The sequence below is a fragment of the Elgaria multicarinata genome, chromosome 6 (assembly GCF_023053635.1).
Source record: "Elgaria multicarinata webbii isolate HBS135686 ecotype San Diego chromosome 6, rElgMul1.1.pri, whole genome shotgun sequence".
NCBI lineage: Eukaryota > Metazoa > Chordata > Lepidosauria > Squamata > Anguidae > Elgaria > Elgaria multicarinata.
In genome coordinates this window covers 22,340,691-22,368,613 of record NC_086176.1, presented here as the reverse complement: position 1 = coordinate 22,368,613, position 27,923 = coordinate 22,340,691, and the positions used below count along the sequence as shown (strand labels likewise).

The 27,923-nt window shown below is 43.8% G+C and overlaps 1 protein-coding gene across 3 annotated transcripts in view; it reads left to right on the top strand.

Moving 5' to 3' along the window:
- The window catches only part of PSD3 (pleckstrin and Sec7 domain containing 3), a 189,691-nt gene extending 169,877 nt beyond the window's left edge, over positions 1–19,814 (top strand). For all 3 annotated transcript variants that reach the window (XM_063129137.1, XM_063129139.1, XM_063129140.1), the window contains 4 exons: positions 5,281–5,438; positions 7,587–7,731; positions 10,920–11,063; positions 15,413–19,814. In XM_063129137.1, coding sequence (XP_062985207.1) covers positions 5,281–5,438; positions 7,587–7,731; positions 10,920–11,063; positions 15,413–15,628 — 663 coding nt within the window. In that variant the 3' untranslated portion in view covers positions 15,629–19,814. The remainder of the gene's footprint in view (positions 1–5,280; positions 5,439–7,586; positions 7,732–10,919; positions 11,064–15,412) is intronic.
- Positions 19,815–27,923: the final 8,109 nt, after the last annotated feature.

The window sequence follows — 27,923 nt, the reverse complement described above, 5'->3', positions numbered from 1 at the left end:
TCTGGGAGGTAACAAAATGGGAGAACAAACAAAAGAGGGAGAATGCCACAATGTCTTATTCAGCAGGCCTGCAAATGTGATGTATGGATGGAAGACATGGATATAATAGAAAGATGCAGGCTTGCGTGTGCTGGAATGCATGAATGGCCAATTGCTGTATTCTCAGAAGCCACTTAGGCCATTGCTAGACCAGGCTATATCCCGGGCTGATACCCGGGATCTCCCCTGTGCATCCAGATGACGCACAGGGGATCCTGGGATCAGGGAGGGATCAACTCCCTGGCCCCGGGATAAAGCCTACCCCTTTCAGCCTGATTTTTCCCACAGTCTCGAGACCGCAAGCGTCTACCCGTTCCGCGGCTTTTCCTGGCTCCATGCAATTACTCGCATGTAGCTGGGAAAAGCCACGCACGGGGCACAGCGCTCCCCAGGAGCACTGCGCCCATCGGGGGCAGGTTGTGGGGAGCAAGGAGATATATCTAAAACTACCTTTAGTCATTTGTGCGCTCCTGTGCAGCTGGCCCTTTAAATCTTTTTTTAAAAATGGTGGACGCAACAGGTCTTTCCTTTAGCTCGCCGCGCCTGACGTCTAGACTAGGGCGACAGCCCGCGATAGTTGCATCGCAGGCTCTCCCCTCCTCTCGCCCAGATTTTATGGTAAGTCTAGCAAAGGCCTTAGACAGTGATCCATAAGCCATAAGCATATTATGCCACACCCCTTCGTGGGGGATTTATTTATTTATTTAAAACATTTGTATCCCACCCTATATCACTAGGATCTCAGGGCAGCGTACAGATAAAATCATACAATATAAAACAATAAATATACATAGCTAAAAGCAATTTAAAACATGAATCAAGTTAAAACCAGTATGTAATTTAAAAGCAGTAAAAACAATTAAAACTGTTAAAACAATGTGCCAGCTTGGTGAATTTAACCATTAAAGGCTTTGTTAAAAAGCCATGTTTTTCCTTGGCACCGGAATAGAGTCAGTGTTGGGGCCAGTCGGGCCTCCAAAGGGAGGGCATTCCACAGCCGGGGTGCTACAACAGAGAAAGCCCTCTCCCATGTCCCACTGTAGCGTATGTTTTGTGTGGGTGGGATGCGGAGGAAGGCTCCTCCAACAGATCTCAGGTCTCAGGCAGGCAAATATAAGGAGAGACGCTCCCTCATTTTCCATAATAAAGTTGGTGTTCTCCAACAGACATAGAGCACATGTGGTCAGGCTAGGCGTGGTGCATGATGTATAATATCATAATATCCAAAATACAGATGTTAACATTAAATTGTGGATTGCCTTTGATTTCTTCTCAGACTTGAAGCCAATTTTCATTTGCTTACCGATGAAACTGTAGGCAAACATTTCGCCACGCCACCAAAACCATTTTTTTTTAATGGGGCCAGGCAAAATTGCTTGCAGTGTAGGATTTAGTTTATGGGTCACATCCCTATCTTAGAAAATGCCACACTGAAGAAAGCTGCTAGTACTTTGAGAAGTCTTCTCTCCCACATACCCACTTTTCTGTACAAAGCAATGTTTATTTGCTAATTTTGCAATTCGCTGTTATACTGCTAGTGGAATACCCGTTATTATGCCACTGTGTAGGGGAATTATATATTGGAGGAACCCCTGGCAGCAGTGTTAGGTTGCAAAGTATGTAATTTGCTTGCCTTCAACTGTGTCCCGGATTACACACTCTTCCTTAGGACTCTGTGGGAGACATTAAAAATTTAGCCCACTTCTTTATCTGCATAGCTCTGCCCTGGGTTTTGTTTCTGATCAGACAGAACAACCCCCCTAAAGTGGTGTTTACAATAGGTCTTAAATGTCTTAAATGTTCTTCAGTCTTTCAACAAATGGGGGAATTATTATCGATGATACCAAATGTCCTAATTTAGGTGACCAGTTTGAGAAACAGATTTCTACATTTGTGTTTCCCAAACAACATTCCTGCTGCTTCTTATTGTGTGTTCAAGAAGGGAGAGCCTGTCATTGAACGGGCTAAGGAAACCACACACACACACACACACACACACACACACACACACAAAGAAAAGCCTCTTTTTGCTTTGAATTGTGCGTTGGCATCTTAATGCATGTTTACCCCACAGTAGTTCCCCTGTATTCATTGGGGCTTACTTCCAGGGAAGTGTGCAAAAGACTTCAGGCGAAGAGCAATCCTTTGATCCCTGGGCTAGTGTCCCACGGACCCAAAATTGATAGCTCCCAGAACGAGGGGGAGCTGAGTAGGTCCCCTTCCTCGGCGTGTACTTTGCCAATGAACACACCAGGTTGGAGAATGCAAGTTAAGATTTATTCGTAAATTAATGTTGCAACCCGGAACTCCAGTGCAAAATGCAAATTAAGAGTTCCCCGAACAAAGGGATCCTCTTGAATATATAGACTCTGATTACATCACTTTGTTAGTAACATTACTGGTCAGTTTGCTTATCTCTAATGGACCTTACTGGCCCATGCTCTGTTAATCAAACTAGGTTACATTGCCAATACAAGGTAAGGTGAATACAATTCATATGTCACAGCTCACATTCGACACTGATTGGTTGAAAGTTTTTTCCTTTGTTTAAGATGCACATAGAATCCGCCATGCAGGAAGGTTGACGTGTGTGTGTTCTTAACCTTTCACCTGGAGCATAGACTTATTCCACAAAATGAAATTCCCTTGTACACCCATCAGGATGGCTCGCAATACCCCTTCTGAAGTCAGAGAGAATGCTCCAACCACAGAAGGGGGAGATCTGCCCTCTCACAGCCAGTGCAGAGAGAGCAGTGCTGATCACCTCCACAAGGCTGAAAAATCGACTTTAGACCAGGGCAGGGGGGGGGGGAGGGAGCGTTTTGGTGGGTGGGGAGGGGAGGAGACCAGAGAGGCCAGGATACAGTTTATCCTGAGCCTCCAGCTCCCTTCCTTCCCCTTCCAAACTGCCCTCGCTAGAACAGCATCTAGCAAAAAATAAAGGAGATCAGAGGACGGTGAGGATCACCTCCACTTCTCCTCCTGCCCTGCTGGCTTCAGCCCAGGGTGGCCTAGGAATCTTGGAAGCCTCAGACTTTCAAGCCGCAAGGGCGCAGACCATAGGATTATTATTATTTTGTCCAAATCACAGGCATTAATCACAGCTCGGAAAGAGTTGTGCCAAAGCCCAAAATTTATTTATTTATTTATTTATTACATTTTTATACCGCCCAATAGCCGAAGCTCTCTGGGCGGTTCACAAAAATTAAAACCACAATAAAACAACCAACATGTTAAAAGCACAAATCCAAAATACAGTATAAAAAACACAGCCAGGATAAAACCACGCAGCAAAATTGATATAAGATTAAAATACAGAGTCAGAACAGTAAAATTTAAATTTAAGTTAAAATTCAGTGTTAAAATACTGAAAGAATGAAAAGGTGACGACGAAAGGAGTACAGTATAGGTGCCAGGCGGACCTCGCTGGGGAGCTCATTCCACAACCGGGGTGCCACAGTGGAGAAAGCCCTCCTCCTAGTAGCCACCTACTAGGAGGAGTAGGGATAACTTGGATGTCTTCTGGGAAGCCCCCGATTCTTGGGAACAAGGGAGCTGTGTAGTGCGTGAACTAGATGGACCAAGCTGTGGGATGCTCCCTGACCCAATGGAGCTACTGCAGTCTTTCTCAACCTGGTGATCTCCAGATGTTTTGGACTTCCATTCCCATCAGCCCCTGCCAGCATGGCCAATGATCAGGAGGGATGCTGGGAACTGTCATCTAATTGTCATCTGACCCAGCTGGAAGGCACCAGGTTGGGGAAGGCGGAGCATAGACAGAAGGACTATGTTGTACCAGTTTTGTAGAAGGATGGAGTTTTGCAGGTGCAGCTTCTCCTGTAGGGTGGAGGGGCCACATGCCTGTTGCGATTCCCTCTTCGACGTGACGGTTTAAGGTGCAGGAGCCCTGTTGCCTTGGCTGTATGTTTGGTTTGCCACGCTGCCGTTAATGGGCCTCTCTCTGTCACGCTGGCACAAACTGGCTTGCTTGCTTTTACAGAGTGGTTTTCAAGCCTATTAAAAGCCTTTCTCCTGCTTGCCTTGACTACTAATTTGCCGTCCTACACAGGATACATAGCATATTAGTCAAGCCCATCTCCCGAATGCGGAGGGATCTTTGATTTACCTTGCTCAGGATTTTGGCCATGGGCTGTTCTGCAGTGAACTTGCCATGGGTCAGCACTGAGTGGAAATTGATTTAATGAACAGCTGACTTGTAATTTCTGACTTGTAAGACGTTGGGTAATCCATGTGGACACGACTGGGAGCTGTTTTTGTGCTTCAAAAGTTATTTTCGGCTCTTCTGCACATTTCTTGTGCTGCTTGTGTGTTTTGCTCACTTCCAGGGCTCTCCATGACATGTTTTTCTTAACTGTGTTCTAAAACAGCAACACCCAGCAGTGTGCTTGGAAGATCTCTGCGAAGCAAAACGTCCCCACTGAAGATAGGGAAGGAGAGTCACAGTGGCAAAATGAGCAATTTTGATCCAGACTGGGAAACTTATGCACACACTTTCCTGCGAGTAAGCCCCATTGAACTAACTGGAGCTTACTTCTGAGTAGACATGAGTAGGATTGCACTTGAGAACCCAGACACTGCAAGCTTATACTGTGATAGGCTCCTATGTGGATCCATCCTTAATTCTCTCTCTTTATTGAAAGGGTAATGGCACCCCTTCTGAGGCTTTACAAGTCGTTGTAGTAGCTGGTGGACAGCAGTGTCCTGTGCATTAGGAAAAAGTTAATTGGGAAGAGCTCATAGTGCAGTAGTAGAGCTCATGTTCTCATATGAAGATAGTCACAGGTTCAAACCCTATCATCTCCACTTAAAGACTCTTACTGTGTGCAGGTCTTCTCAGAAATACATCCCACTGAGGTCAATGGGATTTCTTCCCAGGTAAGTGTGTATAAGACATTGCTTGTAACAATACTGAAAAACATAAAAATATACACAGTGCAATTCTAGGCAGGTCTACTCTGAAGTATGTCCCATTGAATTCAGTGATACTTACTCCCAAATAAGATTGCTTTAAGGCTCTAATCCTATGTACACATATTTGGAATAAGTCCCATAGAATAGAGCGGGGACTTCCATTCAAGTAAACACGCATAGGATTATAGCTAATTTTTTTAAAAAAAACACACACCACAGGTCTGTTTATTGCCTCCTTTGGAATTTAATCAGGGATTGAAAAACAGCAACACTAAATAATTTGAACTCTTTTATTTTTGATTTTTATAGGATGAATACAAACCAGATAAGGCTTTATCCGAGGAAGATCTTAAGAATGCGGTCAGTGTGCACCATGCGTTAGCATCTAAGGCCACAGATTATGAGAAGAAGCCAAATGTCCTGAAGCTCAAAACAGCTGACTGGAGAGTCCTGCTTTTCCAAGCTCAGTAGGTCCCTTTTGTGTATGGTTCAAGCAAAATACACTCATCATCATCATCATCATCATCATTATTATTATTATTATTATTATTATTATTTACACTTGTATACCGCCCTATAGTCGAGGCTCTCTGGGCGGTTTACATGGATAAAAACACTTAAAAACAATATACAAAAAATTTAAATCACAAAAACTTACAATTTAAACCCACAAAACATACAAAAACAAACCCAGGCTAATTACATATTGCTAAATGCCTGGGAGAAGAGAAAAGTCTTGACTCTTCTCATGTCCCTTCTTGCAAGTTTTTTTTTTTTTTTAAATATTCCTTTTTAAACGTTTATTTTTATCCATGAATACAAGCTCCAAAAAAAGCGAAAAGTCTACAGTCACCATAAATGAATATTGTAACAGAATAGAGACCATGTTTGACCCACCAGGCTGAATACGGACCACCAGCCAAGTAGTGTGGCCTGCCTGGGGCCCAGCGCAATTGCCCCCCCCCCATTTGTGGTATTGTTATTCAGGTAACAAGCACTGGAGGTGTCTCAAGGTTGTGGAGGGTTGTGCTGGGTCACACATCGTGCAGTCCTGCAATAACACCACCCTAGATGACAGACAGAGAGCAAAAAATACCATCTCAAACATAACATATACTACTTTAAAAATATCTTAACATCTTTAAGCACATCTTAATAACCAAGTTCAAAAAGTATTTTTTTTCACATCCGTTGGTATTGTACGCAAATGTATTCATAATTTACATTTGAAAGGGAAAATCTACAAATGACGTATGTTCATGCCCTTTATAACTGCCAAGATATGCATATATTTCATGCCTTCGATGTGTGTGTGTGTGTGTGTGTTTGTTAAAGGTTTGGTATGACCCATAGGGGTGTTCTTGGGCAGATGGTTAACATATCAAAATATTTGATGTGTTAAATTTTCTCTCATTTTTAAAAAAGAAAAGTTACGTAGAGTAGAGCTTATGTTATTGCTTATGGAAGTTTTTTTTACTTGTGAGATGTATTGGGCAGAATAGTTGCGTGCAGAGTTGGGGAAATCAGAGGCGCCTCTGTCTGCCCTATAATAGAAAGGTAAGTCATTGGGAGTACAACATGCTAGTCCAGGAGAAGAGAGCCCAGGAAATTAATGCCTGAGCCCTCTTCCAGCTCATCAAACCCTGCGTGTCTTGTCAGTCACCCACCAGCCTGACAGCTATTGCTGTTTAATTCTCGATGGGATGCTAATAACGCAGCTGCGATCCATAATTAGATCTTGGATGAAGGCGCCAGCCTGGTGCGTCTCACCAAAGATGTGGTTGGACGAGGTGGCAGAACCTGTTTTGACCCAGGTGCTGTGGGATAGGTACTCACTGCAAGCTTCTGCGCTGGAAGGCGGTTGGCGGGATCACTATAATCCCCAAATTTTCCATTCTTCCCAGTGGGCATCGCACATACTCTTTGACCCATGCTGTACGGCTGTAGCTGGTTTCAGATAGTGATGTTGATGATTTTTGTAATTAGTCGGCTCATTGGTCAAAACTCGTCCATTGGTATTGCTCACCTTTGTGAGCCCAGAATGATGTATTGCGAATTCGCTATTAAGTTCAGAACTGATTGCGAGCTTCAGAGCATGAGCAGTAAAGTAGTACACAGAAGCCTCCCCCACCAAGTTTCAGTTCTATCACCTAGACCCCTCCAAAGCATACTTGGAACAGTCTCATTAGGGCTTCCCTTGTCATTGTTGTTGCCACCACCACAGCTCTGGCTCCGAGCAGGAGGGGGATTCTGGCATTCCATCTTCATACTGGTGATGGGTGACGGCAAGTATACATGATCACGCAGGCAGAGCACAGGAAAACCATCAAGCAGAAAGGAGCCATATAACACGGTGATGCATGATGTCATGTTGCCCACACGATTCCAAACTACAGCTCCCAAGATACATCTTGATATTGCACATATACAAAAATTCGTATACATGAAATGATATTTCATATTAAAGGAAAACACAAATGGGAAAATTCGTTACTTTCTGAGTAAATAAGTTTCGGTCATCTCTAGTTTGGGACATTGGGAACAGATACTGAAGCGAAAGCAAAAACGAGAAGCCTGAGTCCAGACACTCTGACTGATCTACCTCTCTTCCACAGGAGCCCAGAAGAAATGGAGTCATGGATCAATAAGATCAATTCTGTGGCAGCCGTTTTCTCTGCCCCACCATTTCCAGCTGCTATTGGATCCCAGAAGAAATTTAGCCGCCCTCTGTTACCTGCCTCCACAACGAAATTATCTCAGGTGATTAAGCCACGACCCTATTTCAAATGTGCCTCTAACCCACTGTGCCTCTTATATGGCCATGGATGGGGCAAATATTTGAATTTCGTGAGAGGGGGCTTGTAAGTGTGAATTGCCTGCTTGAAGAATTGTGACTCATGTTGAGGATCAGTTCAGAGCCTTGTGGGTCTGGATCAGTGCTAGGAATGGGCGACAGTTTTACACTTTCCTCCCCTGCCAGCTCACCTCCTTTTTGCAAGTAAAAACAAAGCACCGTATTGTTGCGAAGGCAGCTTGCAGCAGGAGGCAGCTCCTGCTTCCCTGGAGATAAGTAGGCCTCTTGGCCCCAGCTGGCTCCAGAAATTTGAAATGACGTTTCTGAGCATGCTTAGAAGCTTGAGCACTCTTGGGTCAGTTGAAATGTGTATAATGAGACTAGTAACATGTTAGTGAATGATGGGGAGTGTGCATTTGGAGGAGGGGGGGGGCTTGCCTATAGCAAGAGAGTCACTGCATCCCGCTGCAGGATCTTTGATGGTGAGTTCTTGGTCACCCGGAGCCAGCATGGAGGGCACTCAACAGTGAATGCTCTGGTAACCTCAGGCATTGAGAATCAAGATGTTTTCAACCCGTTACCTCTATTCCTTTGTCTGTGGAGCTACTTCCTTGATTCTGTTTCTTAAGTATGCTAAAGTGGGATGTAATATTGAGACTGGCATTTAGATAGACAGAACCACCTCTCTGAAGAGGTCTGTCTCCCCACAACCCCTTCTTCCTCCCCCTCCCTCGTGAGCTGCCTGTGGGCTTCCCATGGACATCTGGTTGGCAAGAGTTGGCAATAGGAGGCTAGATTAGGTGGAGTCTATCTGATAGACCTTTGGTTTGATCCAACAAGGTTCTTAGTTCTATGTTCTCTCATTCTCTCTCTCTCAAGCTGTTATGAGCTGGGCCTAGAATATTACTTTCTCCTGTATTAATTCTCAGATTATTTTACCAACAGTTGTTTCAATTGTCACAATACAGAAGCTGGCGTCTTTCTGCATAGTTTCAAACGTAGCAACCTGTTCTGGAAAATATGACTTGCATGTCAGTAGAACGAAGAGACGCAGAGAAAAAAGGACATGAGCTGTTTTTAGCCAAAAGGGAAGGAAGGGAGAGCGTTATGTTTTCAAAGCAGATAAGTTCAGGGACAAGTAGAGAACTGTCTGCTTTTATCTGTCAGCTAGAGAACTTGCCAATAGGCTCCTACTGATACTGCAGAGTGAGAAATGCGAACTGTCAACTCTGTCTGGTTGCTGTTTTAGAAGTTGCGGTCTGAATCAAGTCGTGACTACCCATAGAGTTCACTGTTGCAGGCCCTGGTTTTGTGCCTAAATAAGATCCAGGATGAAGGAAGGAAGGAAGGAAGGAAGGAAGGAAAAGGAAAATTTGGGAAATAGCAATTAGTGAAAAATTGACACAGAAGTTACAGTTTCAAAGAGGAATAAAACAAAGAGATAATTTTAAGAAGGATTGGCAAAAATATATAGAATATATGAAGAAAGAAATGAATAGAACTCTGGCAGAAGCCTATAGGACTCTCTGAGACTCCTGAAAAGAAGTAACGCTATAAAAAAATATAAAATAAAATGGAAGAGATAAAGGGAAATTATATACCACCCTTGAAAGAGAAGTGGTGTAATCTGTGTGAGACGGACAGGGCTGGGGGAGGGAATAGGGTAAGGGGATAAAAGCAGACACTTGAAAGGGAAGTAATTTCGCTATAACTTTTGGCTGTAAAAAGTTTACAGCATATGGTATGTTTGTTTATATTTTTTGGAAACCTAATAAAATATATATAATAAAAGAAAGAAAGAGCTGCAGGGGCAGGACAATCCAGATTGGGACTATGGATTATAGGGAGGGCAGGAACTGACCCTTTCTCCCCCAACTCAGTGCCTTTTTCCCCACCAGAAGCCTCCCACCCCAACACCGCTATTTGCCCCTAACAGTGTCATTTGCTGCAATAGCACCTTTGGGGTCAAATAGAGTTTGGGGGTGATATTCACGCAGGGAAAATGGCATGTACCAGGCTCCCTCCCTACATGGCGCAGTCCAGATCAGGGCCTTCCACAGCTGTTATTTAAAACAAAAAAAGAGCCCCAAGCTCAGGATAGGTGATCTCATAGCAAGCATGTATAGAGTGTTCTGGGTCTCAGTTCAGTTCAGATATCACATACCCCGATCTTCCAATTCCCTTGTATGCTGGGGCTTCTCGTGCTCCTCCCTCCTCCACCTCCTCTTTCCTTGACGTGTGTAAATTCCCTCCTCCTTTCCCTGATTTGCTATTACCATGTTTCGCTGTTATGTCAGAATCACTAACTGAGAATTGCTGTCAAGGCCCTACTTTAGCGTGGTTCACACAAACAAATAGCACTTATCTTTTTCACGTGATCATGCATTTGGGTGCACAACCATATCAAGAAATGTCCATGTGAATCAGCTACTTACACAGAGACGGGAACATTACCAGGAACACATTACCTTTCATCAATCTGGCAAGATGTTGGAAACATTGTGCAAATAGTAAATATCAGTAAGCATCCAGTTTACCCTGACCTCCTCCACTCAGACCCATGGCATTCCCAACAATTATCTACAGATCTCTGTCAGGATAGTTATAGCCATTGACCAGGGGCATGTCTAGACCAGGGGGGTTGATCGTGAGATCCTCCCCTCAGTCTACATGTGGTGCGCGATGTCCCAGGAGGAAGAGGACATTGCGCCCACCATTTAGATTTTTTTTTTTAACGAAAAAGATCGCACGAGCGCTCCATCGCAAATATAAGTCTTTTTAAAAAAACAACAACAACAACTCCTGCTCCCACCCCTGCAAGGAGCCGGGAAGAAATCGGGACGGATGCCCACACATCCCGCAGTCTCAGGATGATCCCGAGACCAAGGGAAAAGTCGGGATTAAAGCTGCCCTGCTTATCCTGGAGCAAGGGAGGGATCAGCCCTCTCTGCCCCAGGGATAAACCCTCATTTAGACATGCCCCAGGTCTTTTAATTGGCCCTCCAGAAACTTTCCCAGTAATATGATGATACTGATTTATCAAAATGGAAAAGAAAATAACTGCTATAATATCCATATTTAGTGCTTTTGTTTCCATCCTTAACCTTTACTAAGTACACTAGAGGTTCAATCTAGCCCTTCATTGCCTCTCCAGGATGATCAGCTAAAATCACATGAAAGTAAACTGAAGCAAATCTCCACTGAACTAGCTGAGCATCGCTCCTACCCACCAGATAAGAAGCTGAAAGGCAAGGAAGTGGAGGACTACAAACTGAAAGATCATTACCTGGAATTTGAGGTAGGCTGGGGCTCGTGTCCGTTTTGCTGGGGGGGTGAGCACCGTTGGGAAGGCAGCCACCGCAGAGGTTGTGGACATTACCTTGAAGCCAAGCAAATTAATGGCATCGTGGCATTTTAAAAGCTATTTCAGTGACTGGTTGTGTGTGAGCATCGGCCAGATTGAAAGGTAACGAGGCTAAAACATTCGAATGTGTGTGGATATAGCACTTGTGAGCTTCCAAGCTTGCGGGGAGAAGGAGGCATGTGAGCACAGCAGCCCCTTCCTGGCCTGTATGCTAGGTGGAAGGCAGAAATTCAGGAGAGGAAACTTTACAATGCAGAGGTTGAGGCAGCTTCTCATCCTGATAGCATCACCCTCTTCCTTGTTTTAAGGACAGAATGCAGGCCCGGCCCTGCAAGGACAGGTCTGCGCTATGCAAACGTGAATGCTGAGTAATCATCCGCATACATGGACGCTTCACCTTAGTATTATTGTCCTTCAGGGATGTCTTTGTTTCTTGAAAGACTTTAACATCTGCTAGAAGTTTTTGACCATCGCAGTTAAACTGGAAGGAGCATGTTTTGAATCTTTATTGCTCAGTGGGTTCCCTGCGATAGGGAAATGTCATTTCTGACGCTGCGCGCATTGACTCGGTGGTGTGATTTCTGCACACACCTATGTTAATATCTACATGAGCAGATCTACACGACTGTGTACCTCCATTTTTGGAAGCAGCACACCTCTGAATATCTATTGCAATAGGGAAGGTAGTTGCCTTTTGTGTCTTGTGTGTGAGCGTCTAACAGCATCTGATCGGCTGATGTGAAAAACAGGACTCTGGAGCCAGTGGGCCTTTGGTCTGATCCAGCCGGGCTGCTGTTCTGTTTTTAAGTAGAAATCCATCATAAATTAGAGCAGGATATTTTTATTTTCTCTCTAGTTTTTCTGTCTCCACTCAGCCCTGTTCTGGGGAGTGCCTGCGTCTTTTATCTTCACAGGGTTTTTCAGTGTGTGCAGATAAAACCCCAAGAGCTAGAAAAGTTAGCCCCCGTACCAACTTAATAAACTGGGAGCATAAGTAGCACAACAATGTGTGCACCATAAAACAACACCTGCTGCTGTGGGTTGCATGGGGAAATCAACAGTGATGAGCAAAGACCAAAGGCAGCTATGCTGGCCATAAGAAAATCCCAAAATCCATATAGTGTAATACTTTTATTAGGCCAGCTAAAAGATCATAAAAAATGTGCAAGCTATTGAGATCTCCATTAGTCAAGATGCTCCAAAAATGAGGTGGGGTGGGATAGGACTGCAGGGAAAGGCTTACTGGATGTTGTAGTCAGGATGTCTGCATAGATATGGTTTTAAGACCATATGGAGGAGGAAGGTTTGCAGACATTCAGATTGGGCTGTGCCAGGTGAGGTTCAGTGCCACCAGCAGCACTGGGAACAAGGAAGTCGCAGACTGTTGTTGATCCTCCATTTTTTAAAATATAAAATCCAGCTGTTAACAAAACTGTCAGCATGCTGGATGAACCAGAACAGGTTCCTTGGCTGGTGGAAAACAGAACGATGGCTATGAAGACATCCTGACTACAATCTTCAGTAAGCCTTCCCCCTCCACCCCTCCTATTCCCTGGCCAACCTGCTTTTTGTAATATCTTGCCTACTGAATCATAGAATAGCAGAGTTGGAAGGGGCCTACAAGGCCATCGAGTCCAACCCCCTGCTCAATGCAGGAATCCACCCTAAAGCATCCCTGACAGATGGTTGTCCAGCTGCCTCTTGAAGGCCTCTAGTGTGGGAGAGCCCACAACCTCCCTAGGTAACTGGTTCCGTTGTCGTCCTGCTCTAACAGTCAGGAAGTTTTTCCTGATGTCCAGCTGGAATCTGGCTTCCTTTAACTAGAGCCCGTGATTCCGTGTCCTGCACTCTGGGAGGATCGAGAAGAGATCCTGGCCCTCCTCTGTGTGACAACCTTTTAAGTATTTGAAGAGTGCTATCATGTCTCCCCTCAATCTTCTCTTCTCCAGGCTAAACATGCCCAGTTCTTTCAGTCTCTCTTCATAGGGCTTTGTGTCCAGACCCCTGATCAACCTGGTTGCCCTCCTCTGAATCTGTAGATTCTGAAAGTTAGCACATTTTTAAAAATATTTGAATTGGACTTATAAAGGTATTAATTACACTATATGGATTTTGGAGTGATGAGCAAGTTATCTTTCTGCCATTTCTGATCTTCTAATGGGAGAATCCTGCTAAGTTTCTAAAGAACCTCGGGTTAAAAATTGAAAGAGGTGCCACAACTTTTGACTGACAGGAATGCAAGCAGAAAAACTCCAGGATGATAGAATTACTGTATGATGACCCAGCATTTGTAGAACCATTTTTTTTCTCTTTGCAGTTCTTTGGCATATTCATTATCTGATGAAGCATGAATCCACCCAGAGCGCTATCAATATTCATCTCACTGCTTCCCTTATTTTTGAGTGACATGCTTTAGCTATTTAATTTATTTGTCTTCTTACCGCTGCTGGAAGTATAGATACCAAGTGTATGACTGTCTTTCTTCATTTAATTTTAAAGTGGATTTTTCTTGTGATCTTTCTCTGCCTGAGTCTAGTCTATCTCTTCAAAGGCTGTTTGGAAATCCCATTCATGGCCCCTGCTTATTTTCTTTTTCTTTTCTCTCTCTCTCTCTCTCTCTCTCTCTCTCTCTCTCTCTCTCTCTCTCCCTCTCGTGCTTTTTTTAATAAAGGCTTCGAAGTCCTCTTGCATTTGAATAATAATGATTACCTGAATTTGGTTCTAAATTAAGAAAATGTACATTTATTCTTCTTCATTGTGGAATGCAAATAACCTGACAATGACTTTTTCTCCCCGTTGAAGAGTGTGTGGGCAACTTCATCAACATTTGCACTGATTCAGTGGGGACCGGTCAGAAGATGCATTGTTAAATAAATCATTCTCGAAGGCCAGAGTGTGCATTTTGCATCGCTTAAAAGCATTTCCCCCTTGAATTCCAGTTAATCACTAGTTATTTGAGTTAATCACAGAGCCATTGTGTGAGGCTGCAGATAGAACTGCCCCATAACAGAGGGCTGTATGTTGTTGTTCTAGACGGTGAATAAATTTAGGCAGTTCGGTGCTTTCAACAATGTATTGAATCTCATGAGGCAGGGAGCAGAACTTCAGGCCCAACTGGGACCTTCCTTGACTCTACCTCAGCCTCTAATCTGTTTGGTGATTTCTCAACTTTAGTGCAGTGCCTACTTCAGAATTCTAAAAGGTTGAAATGCCTTTCCTTACAGTAAGAACTGTAAGCTAAATGTTTTGGGTATTGTTGGGCCCGTCTTCTTTGGCCCCACACAGCACTGGAAGTTCTGGAAGCACCAAAACCTTCTCCGAAATGGAATTTAGCTCTCCAGCTGAAAAGGGTTCAACACTCCTATCCTGAAGGCTCAGTATTTTAAGCTTGGCGTGCTGAAGTAGGTTTGTACCTGTGATGTGACGTATTCAGATGCCACAGTCTTCCTACATGAGGGGGAGCAGGGACCTGGACCTAAAACAGAATGTTTAGAGGCAGAGCTGTAGCTCAGTGGTACACATGGCATACCGAATGGCCCAGGTTCAGTCCTGTGCATCTCTAGGACAGCCATTTTGACATGTTAATACTGTATCCTTAGGCATCCTTCATCAGAGGGCACAGATATATCCTTGCATGCAGTCGTGTCCTTGTCACCGGCTGCTGTGTGTAAGGATCTGTGGATCAGGACACTAATCTAACACTGGCATTAGAACTAAGGAATAGAATGACATGATCTCTGGGCACCCTCACCCCCTTTCTGAAGCTAGACATGGTTTAACTCCATTAGAAGAAAAGTGCAATTCTTCCCAAATCCGGTTGGAATAATGGGGCAAGTTTGAGAGTGGTCAGTCCCACAGATTCAGTGTGATCTAATAAGTATTCTCTGCTAGAAGACACTCAACCTACCTATGTCTCGCTTGTGAAGGGGGAAAATTCTTCACAAGGAACTTCTCCTTCCCTAAGAAGAGGGGGCTGTCCCACAGTCTGAGAATCTCAGGTGTTTCTCTTGAGGGAGGAACCACCAAATGCATTTTGAGGCTCCTTAAGAAGGAACCACAGAGTGTTGGAGGAGGAACCACCGAAAATGAGGAGAAATGTCACTGGCAACTCTGGAGTTCTATACTCTGATTACCCACAAGCCAATTTGCTCTGCTAATACACTTGCGTACAGGTGAACAGGTGCTCTTAGCTAGCATGGAATCCCCTTCCTTGACTTGTTGCATATATTCTTGGAACTTGTATTGCAGGTTGAGTCTTCCCTTCTTTTCTTTTTTCCTTTCAGAAAACTCGCTATGAAACATATGTGTCTCTTCTCAAAGAGGGAGCAGGGAAAGAGTTGCTGAGCGCTGGCGAGAATGACGGCCCAGGACTGAAGAAATGCCACTCGAGCCCCTCATTAAACCAGGAGTCTCCTGTTAGTGCCAAGGTGAAGCGTAACATCTCGGAGAGGAAGGACTATAGACCCGAAACACCAAGCATCAAGCAGAAGGTTACTTAGGGCCCCAGAGGCAGGCTGTAGGAACCACTTATCTCTCTCCCTCTCTCTGTCTTTCTCTCTCTCTCTTTGATAACCTGTCCTTTGCAAAAACAAAACAAACAAAATTAACACATCTGCCTGAATGGGGTGTTAGTGACATTTTCAATTGTAAATTTTGTTGTTTCTGTACAGGTTGTTGGAGATGTTTCGGCTTCTGCCTTGCATTTGCCTAGTTAATTTATCATAGAGCAACTGATCCAATCCTCTCTTTTTTTTAAGAAAAAAAAGGCAGGGGAAAACAAGGAGTGGGAACAGAGAGATTTCATGATGTATTTATATCTTTCATCTTTTTATCTTCTTTTGTTGGCTTGTAATTTTCATCTCTCAAGTTGTCTGCTGCTTTTCGGCAGCAGGGAAAGTGACTGGACGAAAAAAAGGGTGGGGGGAAGCTTACTGAGTTGTTTGGCTTTGTGAATGGATTCCTGCATTTGCCAAGGTGGCATTGACCCACTGGAAGAGAGACTAGGTAAAAATGCTGCTGCCCAGCCAACCTCTGTAACTACACACCATGGGGACCCATGAAAATAGCTAGGCTATTTGAACGGACAATTATTGTGATCTCTGAGATCCCATTTTGTAAAGGTGGACACCAAGTTCGACATCAAGAGCAAAAATGAAGTTTAAAAAGTTAGCATTTTGGATGCAAAACAGAGGAAGGCCTTGGGTGAACAGAAATGGTTCCAGCCAAAACTGGTCTTGTTTTTATTTATATTTCATTTCACTGAATCGAAGGTCTCTACCATTGACCTCTCTGTTTTATCAGCAACTCACACTACTGTTGGATTCTCAGCAGTATATAATTGTACGTGTGCTGTACAGACAGCTGTGACGTGTATTTATTTTCCATTGGCATTATGATCCTCCTCCAGAAGTCCACGGGCGTTCGGGCACTTTATAGTCTAATCGGTTGCAGCTGCTTATTTTCCTCTTAGGGCTGGAAAACCTGAAGGGGACAGCGTGTTGCCCAGTTTACTTCTCTAACGTAAAGTCAAGGAGGCCTTGAGATGTGGTGTTTAGAATGATGGATCCTTTTTTCCTAGCCAGCAGATCCTTCCAGCTATAAAATTACCCACCATCGATAGTTCTCCCCCTCCGTGGTCTGTTTCCTGTAATCACAAAGAGAACAGGGCTAAGAACAAGGAGAACAGCTGCACGGTTATCAGTCTTCCTGTGTTGGGCTCATTTTCCTAGCACAGGGCAGTATTGACTTTGAAGCTTCCTCAAGGATGATGGAGACAAATTATGACTCCCAGCAGGCAAACAAAGGGAAAGGGAAACAACCAGAACAAGGTGGGATGAAGAGAGCATTGAGGTCTGTGGAGAAGAAACCATTTGCAAATAATGCAAGGTCAGGCCATTGGCCCCCAAATTGATGACAGCTCAAAGATAAGGATGCATGTTCCAGTATGCTATTGATTTGGAGGTAGGGCTCGCGTATTTCTTTGCCCACTAATCCAACCCGGACAGACTGAGCAACAGCTGAGCTTCCACATTCTGTAGAATCTGTTTGCCTTAGAGAAGGGGTTGGGGAGACCAGACACATTAGAGCTCTGAATTGTCATCCTAAATTTAGAGTCCTAAACTGAAGGCTGTGTTAGCCAAGGCACTCTGTAAAGGGACAGCTAGGGGAGTTGTTCTATCTATCTCTACATCTGTGTGCTGAAAGTCCTATATGCCTGCCATTGGCAATAGAGTGGCAAACACTTTTAAATCAATACGAGAAGGGCATAAGAATCAAATTGAGATGGGACACCTTGCTGCCTGTATTTTCTTAAGGAGATTTGCCTTCATGCTTTGAGAATCTTTGGTCCTGTGCATCACGAAGGGTGAACCAGTCCTTCAGGTAGACAGGATGATAGTTACTGCAAGAATGGATGGCACCAAAGGGAGTCTTGGTATTTGGGAGGCAGCGGCCTGTGCATTATTCTGCAGTAGCTCGTTTTTTATTGCTGGTTCAGAAAAGCCGGCAAAAACTGTCCAGTTTTATTGAGATGAGAGACACGGCAGCAAAGTGACAGGACTGATTAGCAATGTCTGTAAAGAAGGGGTGACCTTGCCTACAGAGCTGGGCTTGTGATTCGTCTCCGGCGGAGAACAGAGGAAAAGTTAAGATGCCATTAAAAGTTGGCAGGGGGAAGTCCAATATTTTTTAGGTTTGGGAAGGGATAGAGGTGGGAAATGTGAAACAGATCGAATGAAAGGGAGACATCACTGTTTCTTGCATGCAGACACGCATGAACCAATGATAATATATTGAGATTCTCTATGGTATTCTCCGTAGCCGAAGATGGAAGAAGTTGAATTATTCAGGAGCCTTCTGTGTTGCTTGGCGGTTAGCCTTTATGGCTGTTTGCTGAGTGTTACTCGGTGGTGTTTGCAAACTCCACAGCAGCAGTTTTTCCTTATAGTGTGTCTGGCATGTCAGGTTCTGACGTGGTGTTCACAATAAAGAGTGCAGGAGGAATGATCGGGCGGTGGGTGGCGATACACTCCTTCCTCCCACTGAAAATACAGCCTCCTCGAGCGGTCGGCTAATATTCCTTCACCCCATTGAGCAGTTGTGGTACGATGATCAGAGGAATGTTGGTGGCTGTTGTACTTCCCCTTGGAGGACAGTTGGTTTTGCATGAGTTGAGGTTTGGGTAGGGATCCACGTTGCAGCCTGGCGACAACTGCATGGCCCAAATAATCCCTTAGAGGAGAGATTGCAGTGTGTGTGTGAGAGAGAGAGAGGGAGAGGGAGAGAGGGAGAGGGAGAGGGAGAGAGGGAGGAATCTAGGGACTAGCTCTAGTGCAATGTTGCCTGTGGTTTTTGTGCCCAGATGCAAATGCAAGTGGAAGGTTCTTGTAAATTTACATCGTGTGCATTGTTGGAATTTCAGCTGGTATCGCTTCTCAAGCAAGGCGGTGAGAGAAGCTGCTCCTGCTGAGGTTCCCTCTTCTACGACCACTGGTAAAGGCGCAGAAGAAGACACCTCCTCTTTGGCGCTTGCCTCGATCTCAGCCACATCCCCTTCCTCATAACTGATGATGGCATCTGCATTGCAGGGCAGAGAGAGGCCCTCTCTTGGCCAGGCTGCCAAGGGAGGCGGACAGTGATGGGGACACAGTTGGAGGCTTAGTATGGTCGCAGCTTCCTAGCTGTGGCTCGGCAGTGCCGTCTAGAACAGGGTTGTTGTTTTTATTCTTGGAGGGGGGGGCACTCTATTTTTAAGACTTTGGTCCATGGGCTGGAAACCTTAACTGGTGGTCACATTCTGTAGGGAAGTCAGTGTCAGCTAGTTGTAAGGGCTTCCTGATGATGGAATGCATGAACTTGAACATGGTTGCATACAAAATCCATAGAGGAGAAAACATTAAAATGTGTAAGACCACTCACTCACTCACTCCACCTCCCTCTCCCTTTCCCTCCCTCTCTCTCTCCTTCCCTCCTTCCACCTCTTTTTCCATTTGTGTTAAACTGTGGGTAGCTTCATAGCTGGATGTGGTCCAAAGGCTGCCAGTCGGCCACGCTGTTTTAGAAAATCAGCAGGGAGGGCTGATAGCAGGAAGGGAGCATTGCTGCTGTCGATACTAGTAGCGCGGGGAGGAGAAACAAGCCGCTTGGGAAGATCAATACACTCAGGAGCAGATCCCCAGAGAAACGTTCGCATTGCTCTTTTGCCCATGGACAGAACGTAGCTAATGATGCTCCAGCAGCAGCCTTCTGGGTTGTTTTTTCGTTCTCTTCTTCTCTTCCTTTTTTCTCCTCTGGGTGAGATGCTCAGGAAAGACCACAGGTTGGAAACTGAGCCCATCTCGAAAGAGGCTGAGTAACAGCTGGACGCCTTCTGCTTTATTACTGCGTTATTTCACGGTACTTCAAAACACCAAAACGGCCCCCGAGATGGCTATTTAAGTTGCACAATTAAAAGCTGGAATGTGCTTCGTCGGTACTCTGGTTGTCAGTGTGTGTGTGCGTGTGTGCCCTCATGAATGCTGAAGCCTTATTGTGAACAGCCGTGCAGCGAATAATTGAAGCATTGGCATGTTGTGTGCATGTGTTCCTCTATTTATTTTCAGAAGCATTATTTATTACTAGCAAAACGCCCATTGTGGTGATGGGTAGAGTGTGTGTGGAGGGAGTGCCAGGACCTCCCCGCTGCCCCGGGAGAGTACAGGGCCCCATCCCGGGGGAAACCCTTGTCATTGAGGGACAAGCAAGCTTTTCTTTCACAGCAACATTTCCCTGGCCAAGGGCAGCTCTTTACTGTTCCCCACAGGGAATCAGTTCTCTTTGACTTTATATTTACTTATCCGGGAGACAGTCAAAAGATGTACTTGTGGACACATCTGGGGCGGAGGCGACACTTTTCCTCTATCCCTGGTGACACCAGCCAATGAGAATCGAGCCTCTCCTTCATGGCACCATCTTTGGGTTTTGTTTCTTGGTCACGCTAGCATCGTGACGGAGTGTTGAAATTGGCTTTTTATCTCGAAAGATCTCCCTTAAGAATCCCTTACTCCCTTACTCCCTTAAGAATCCAACTGCAGTTGCTCTGATCTGGCATGGAAGGTGTGTGCAACTGGCAGATGGGGACATACATATCCAGTCAAGGGTGTGCCTCCCCACTTCACCATGGGCACCCAAGCCCCACTGAACGTGATGAATGATGTATGTTGATGCAGATGTGCCTCCCCATCTGGAGCGATTACTCACATGCAACACACCTTCCTCTAGAGCCGAACTGGGACCAATGCACTTACGTTAACCTATGTAGGTTTTCCTTTTTGTTTGGCATTGGCTGGTATAGCTTGCTTTTTGCAGGAATTACAAGTGGGCGTATCGAAAACCTGTGAGGCTCTTCCATTTAAGATCACGCCCCCTTTCTCCAACCCTATGGGAAATGTCCACTATAACAAGCCTTCTGTCGGTGTGCTTGATTGGTCTCCATGTTATATTTTTATACTGCAAAAACTCTAACTGTGTTATCTCGCTTAGCTGGGTACCTGGAGCAAAACACAGATCAGTCGTAAGAGCCAGACTGCATGTTTCATGGTACCATAGTTTGACAGTTCTAGAATTCATGCAGCAAACACCAACCGTTACCGGATGTCAAGTGTTAAGACCACAGGGATGCCTTCAGTCTAAACTTCTTGATGCTTAAGTGATTTCTGTGGCTAGGAGCACCACCGGCAGCTTTCTGAAACACAGCCTCCCCTTCTTCTCTCCACCTCTCTTGGCCTTAAGCTTCCACCACTAGCTCTGTTCTCACGGCAACAATTCCACAACAGAGTACTGCAAAGTAGTGTGTATGATGATGTGTTGGTTAACTTGCATAGGTGCTTTGCATTATAGAGCTACAGATATTATTCAGGTGGTTGTTGTTTTTCAAAAGTGTTGAGAATCCATGTCAAGTTCAGAGTAGCATAAAGCTGTGTTTGGGATTACTGCCAATGCTTAACTTATTATACAAGAACTGACAAGGCTATGGAATACCCCAGATAGGCTTATAAATGTTCACTCGCCTGCTCATCTGCAACATGTAAGAATTTTCTCCAAATATGTACTCAAGATTCCTCCTCCTCCTCCTCCTCCTCCTCCTCCTCCTCCTCCTCCTCCTCCTCCCATGACTAACAAAGGTATGTGTGAGCAAGTGGGCTTATAGAATGTGGAAGGCTCATAACTTCTGTGGATTTACTGGCGAAGCTCACCCAAATGCATTTTCCTCTTCAGCGAATGGGTTTTTGTATATCATCTTGATCTCATCCCAATTGAAACAGTTGGAATCCCATGCCAATTGAAACAGTTATCTCAAATGGCAGCGGCTCCCAAGCCTGTGTGCACACTCAGAACTTTCAGAGGAATCTGTCCATAAACTTACTATAGCTAATCTGAGATTTTGGGAATTTTCCTGGTTCATTACAACAAGATGAAAATATCTATTAAACTGACAGTATCTTTTCTTTAAGAATCAAGCTAGCAAGAAACAAAACTCTTGGTTTATTAGAAAATCCACTCAGTCTAGCCATTGTTCAAAGGAGTCATTTGCACTCTCCTACTTTTAAAAATTGTGGATAGGACATTCCTGAGCTCAGTAAGTTTTTGTAAGACAATTTAGAGTATGACACATAGGTTTGCCTTTAGGCCCCTACAGCGGTATCTTGCAGCTTCTACTGCTTGGCATTTTCCTTGCAGCAGATTTATGATCTATTCTGGGTGGTAGATTAAATCCATTTAATTTTCAGTGTTAAAACATGTCGTGTGTGCTGTTATCTGCAAAGAGGCAGCTCATTCACATTCCCCAAGCTGACTGGCCTGTCTGGAAATCAACACTTGCTTTTAAATTCCTCTTCCAAACTGCCATGGCCTTTTTATCTGATACATGGCCAGACTAAAGGTCTTATGAGCACACCTTTTTGTCAAGCACCATGCTGGATCTTGCTAGACAGGCTGACTGGCAGGTTTTGGCAGAGATCTGAATCTATCCGTGCATATTTTTAGGTGAGCCTCATCTCTTAGCCTATCTGCAATAGGCAGACAGTAATATTGACCGAACTATTAAATTATTGTGAGGATTCCTGGGATAACATATGTTCAGAGCTTTGAACACTCCGGATGTGTTCAAGTGCTAAGAATTATTATACCCCACGTTCTGTATTTCATTTTAAATTTTGATTAAGAACAAAAATATACAGAAGGGAGGAGAACAAAGGGGAATATGCCATTTGGGGCATAGTCAAACAAATAATAGGCAAGTTTATGACCCATAGCTATCCTCGTTAGAAGATTGGGCCAGGTTGGTTCTTCTCCCTGACCTGATGAAAAGACCTGTAAAAATTCCTTTGGACATCTGGCCAGTGACTTTTCCGAATGATAATACGGGATTCCTTCAGTAAGCAAGTGGAAGAAATTAGGAAAGATCATATGGCATGTTAAGTTTGCCTACAATGGGAGAATAGTCTGACAAATGTAGCATTTAAAGTTCATCTTGTTCCAGTCATGTGTGCCATGTCTTTAAGTCAAAATGCGTTGTATGATATGGCTGTCAAGGCAGAATACAAGAGAGATGGGTGTTGCTTCTAGCTGCTTTGTTTTGGCTTTTATCACCCCTCAAAACAGCTGTGAATGGGGTATAAACTACAGCAAGCTGCTGGCTCTTTTGTGGGTGGAGTTTTAGATAGGAAAGAGACAGATGTTTTAGCAACTGAAACTTGGGGCCCATATATAGGGATTATATATGCTGCTTTGGACATATATGGAAAGGTGGAATATAAATAAAATATAATGAACGAATAAATTACTGGAGGGCAATTCCAGAAATGTTCCCTAACAGCCCAACTCTTTCCCCCAATACTGAAGTATGCCTACTGAAGTTCGTAGTAGGAATGGCAGTGAAACCTAACCGGATTCAGGAGCAAATTTTCAGATGCATTCCTGTGGATTTGGGAGTGGGCACTTAAGGAAGCTAACTGGATCTGTGAAACGGTCTGAAAAGCCCTGTTCACACATGCACCATCTTTTAGGGGCTACACCTAAAACTGCCTTGCACTTGTGGTTACCTACCACTATGCATGCAGTAAGGCCCTGCTCCAGTCCTTCAGTCCAGTTGAAGGGATCTCAGGTTGCAGGGGTTGGAAAGACCCTCTACTTGAGGGAGCCATTGCTAGATTGCATAACAAGTTGGGTTAGAGGAACCCTTGGTCTGATTCAATACTTGTCCGACCCAGTATTGGGTATTCCCAGATTATTTCTGAACCCCTCGAAACGGCGCTTGCTTATCCCTAATTAATTTAGGTAAAGTGGTACAGCATTTCCTCTGCAGCAGCCTTCCCCAACCCAGTGCTTTCCAGGTGTGTTGAACCACTACTCCCATCATTCCCAGCCAACATGGCCATTTGTCAAACATACATAAAGGCATCAGATCAGGGAAGGCTGCTTCACAATTAGCCTCACCTGGGGGTGAATAATGGCTAATTACATAATGAGCAGAATCTCTGTAATCTGGCACGTATTTGGATTACACACCCACACACCGAAAGGACCGGCACTTGGTTGGTTTTAGAAAAAGAGATACAAAACAGGCAAAGTGGTATCTGTTGTTGGATCTAGGTGACCCCGTTCTCAGTAATCATTGTGACTTGTGCTTAAAATCTTCGGTGACTAGGATATCTGTCTGTCTGAAGTGGCTGAAATAACTGCAGCCACCTTCGGTGGTTAACATACAGCGACAGCTAGCTTTCTGTTCCCTCTTATGCAGAGTTCTGTGAGCTTTCAAAATCGTACGTATTCCTGCAGCATTAGAGGTTAGTCCAATAACAAAGTCACTTTATGTCTTTTGTATCTCTTGAAGAAGTAGTGTGGCCGGCTGATATTTGCAGTGAATTTGAGGGTGACTTTATACTGATAATTTCTAACAGGAAAATATCGCCTCAAGGTGATCTTTCTGCACCATCCTTCTGTGACTTTTCATTTGGTCACCTGATGGGGATATTTCCCTGTAAAACCTGATTGCATACACTTGTGTAATATTTGTTCTTCCCCAGAGTTTAAAGAAGCTCTGTTAGGTAATATGTTAGCACGAGTAGTACGTAGAAATCCAACAGGTGTGCATAGTAGTTTTGAAGTTAAAATCTGCATCTGTTTATGGGATTAAAATTCCATTAACAGGGAATTTCTGCTTTGCTTCTGCTTCAGTAAAAAAAGAAGTTAATTAATTTTCTCCCTGAACTTATACAGCAGGGATGGGCCAGACCCAGTCTGCTTTAGGCTGAAGGCCCGTGTCCTGAGTGGTGAAGTCTTCAGTATAAAATGGGGGTGGGACCTGAAAAGGTAATATTCGATGTTACTTTTTCTTGGATTAGCTAGTGGTTCAGGAAATTGTGTCAAGGAGGAACATCAAGTCAGCATGCAACAAAGAGGTCCTCCTCCACCCCTCTTCCTCCAAAGCTCTCAACTTTGGTTCTACTGAGTTCAGCAGACAGAATAATATAGATTTAAAATGGACAGCATACTTTCCGAGTATCCCTCACATTGAGGGATATCGGACATTCAAAGGTATTGCCTACCTCAAATGGCTTTATATACTCCCTCTCAAGATGAGAGTAGGCCGGACTTTATCAGAGGTAATCAAAATTGTGTCCTAAAGAGATGCCAGTGTGTGTGTATGGTAGAAGGTAGCATGCAGTAAAAGAGGTGGTAGTTGCCAGCCTTGTGTTGGCTGAACATAAGTCATTAGAACCCCACGGAGTGAGAAACACAAACCTAGAGTGGATGGGATTCCTTCCCTCCCAATTGTGGCAACAATTGGTACATTAATGTAGAAGTTTTAGTCTAATATTTTCATACACAGTTGCCTCCCTTGCTGGTACGGCCTTACACAATGCGATCTTACTGAGGGATAGAAGACGTTGATCATAGGGCATAGTAGGAGAACAAAACAGTTGTTCCTGCAACAACAGCAACAAAGCATGGATGAAATTCCTTATTAAAAATTCTCTCTTCAAATTATTCCCCCCAAAATAATTGGCTCTCGGAATTGTAAGTTAAAAACCTAAGCAACAACCAAAATTGGACTGTATACTATACCAACCTTCATCCCTTTTATGTGACTTGGGACTGGAATAGGAGACAAAAGCCCTAAGCATGTTGGTTAACTATTAATTTAGCTTGTTCCACAGCCTACCCCTTTGACCTTCCGCATCAACTGTTCATTGGCCAATTATGCTATTGACCAAATCAATCAATCAGTCTTCTTAGGTACGGAATAGATTATGTTCTGCCAGACAGGAGCCTGAAGCTACCACCTGTGATACCTAGATAGGTGTCAGGATTCTGCCCAAGAAGGATTTAATTTCTCCCTATGGGAACATATAAGGCATAACACAACTTATTGCCTTCATATCAATAGTCAAAGGGTCCAAAGCATTTTCTTAATATTCCCTACAGGTACCACAGAATTTCCTTAAAATCTTGATACCCTCTTTACAGGTACTACAAAGGCAATTTCATATTAAATGAAGGCACTTATGGAGACCCTCTTCCTTGTGGAGGAAGGACTCGCTTTTGTGGATATTGTTTTTATATCATTGAAATAATATTTTTGAGATTAAGTTTACATTTGCTTTTATTTTTCTGTATATAAACACACTGCCCTCTGTTTTACCATTGCTGGAGTCACCCCTCTATGGTATGCAGACAATAATTTGCCGGATGTTATAAAGCTGTGAGATATCGTAGTCTTTTCCCCAAACCCTTTCCTGTATACATGTTCATGACTATGACAACTATGTCTTGCTTTTTTTGTTTCAGTTTTTTTTATAAGTTGGAATAATGCTGCTTTGGGCGACACAAAGCCTAAAGCCTTCTGAATGGACTTTTATGTTTATGAAAACGAACAAACCAGTGAAGGATTTCACATATGTATATGATATATGTATATGTAAAAACAAAAAATTAGAAAAGAAATAAACCAAATGTATTTCATCTGCTGGAGCCAATTGTCTTTATTTTAGAATTCTCTCACTATGTTCACTTTCTCTGAATATACTCAGGTGGAGAACCATGAGGCACCATTCCATACCTAACATTGAAAATAAAGTTATCATTAAATTAGGTGGCAGCGGGCTGTTTCATACAGGTTTCATACAGGTTTTTGTGGGCTCTTGACCAATCAACTATCAGTGGGCATTCCTGGCGGTCTGCAGAAGGTATTAAACATTTGACAAGTGTGGGAGCAGACTGGAGGACAATATTTTAATTTTGTTCATCCCCAAGGAATAGCTGTGATACCATGCCTGTTCCCTTTGGCCACGATAGAGCTGGCTTCTAAAGGTGTTCTCCATATCAAAAGGAGCCAGATTACTAGGTGAGAAAATCAATAATAGTCAATTAGCACAGGATTAAATTGGTGAAGCTATTTGCCAAGGTGTACAATGGAAATTCCTTGAGTCTGCTGAACTCCTGATCACTATTATAAACCATCAGAATATAAACAACAAGAAAAAAAAAGTACTTTTGATTTAGGTTACTTAGCTTGATTTGTATAGAAATGTCATAACAACTTGAATGCATATTATTTTCACATCAAATTTCAGTTAAATCTGGTCACCACACCAAAAAAAAAATTGTTATGGGTTTGAGAGTGTGTGTGTGTGTGTGTGTGTGTTGGTGGGGGGATATGTTGTTTGCTTTTATTGCTGTTTGCTTTAGTAGCATTTTCGTTAGAAAATTACTAACCAGCTGCTGCTCTGTCTATTTATTTATTTACTACATTTATATACCATCCCATAGCCAAAGCTCTTGGGACAGTAGCAGTCAGGAACATGGCTACAGTATATGCTTGCAATATGCAGGTGTCATTTATTTATTCAATATTAAGCTGCCTTTTAGGATACAAAACCCTCTCAAGGTGGCTCGCAAGATAAAAACAATACAACAATAAATATGAGAATTAATAAAAGCCAGCGACAATAATAAAACAGACTTTCCAGCACAAAAATATATTAAAACCCAACAATCAATTGCAGTCCAATCCACTAGCATAAATTCAACTTTGGAGAATGCTGTGAAAAAATGAATTGACTCTTGAGAGCTTTCTTGAAGGCCTTTAGTGATGGGGCTTGACGGACTTCAGTTGCTATACATTCCACAGCCATGGGGCCACTTCAGAAAAGACCCTCTCCCACACCCACCAAGTGGACTGCTCTCCGCGTTGGCAAGTAAGAATTTGCCAACCTTCAAGTGCAGGCAGGCATGAAGCTGGTCCTTCAAGCAACTCAGCCCCAAACCTTCTAAGGCTTGTGTAGTATAAATAGTTGGAGGAATTTAATTTATTTTGAGCATTTTACCCTGCTCTTCAGTGGAAAAAGCCTCCCAGGGGCCACTGACAGTGATTAATAAATCCTTGCCTCAGGATTACAGTTTAAATGACACAACAGAAAAAGAAAGGGGAGGGGGAGGGAGGAGGGGGAAAGCAAACTCAGGCGCTAGTTCTTAGTTACAAAGTTCTTATTAGCTGTTCTTTCGGATAGGAAGGGCCTGCAAGCTTCCTGCAACTGTCTCTTCCTTGGCTGATGGATGGGGCCAGGTTGGTTCCACCCACCTTGCCATGATGTTCTTCCTGGGAAGTAGGGATGCAGCTTCCCTACAGCTCTGGACCGATGGACGTAGCCAGTGTGTGTGTGTGTGTGTGTGTGTGTGTGTGTGTGTGTATTTACAACTCTCAATATATTCAAACTAGATATTTCAAACTGTTACGTGGTATAATTGACATGT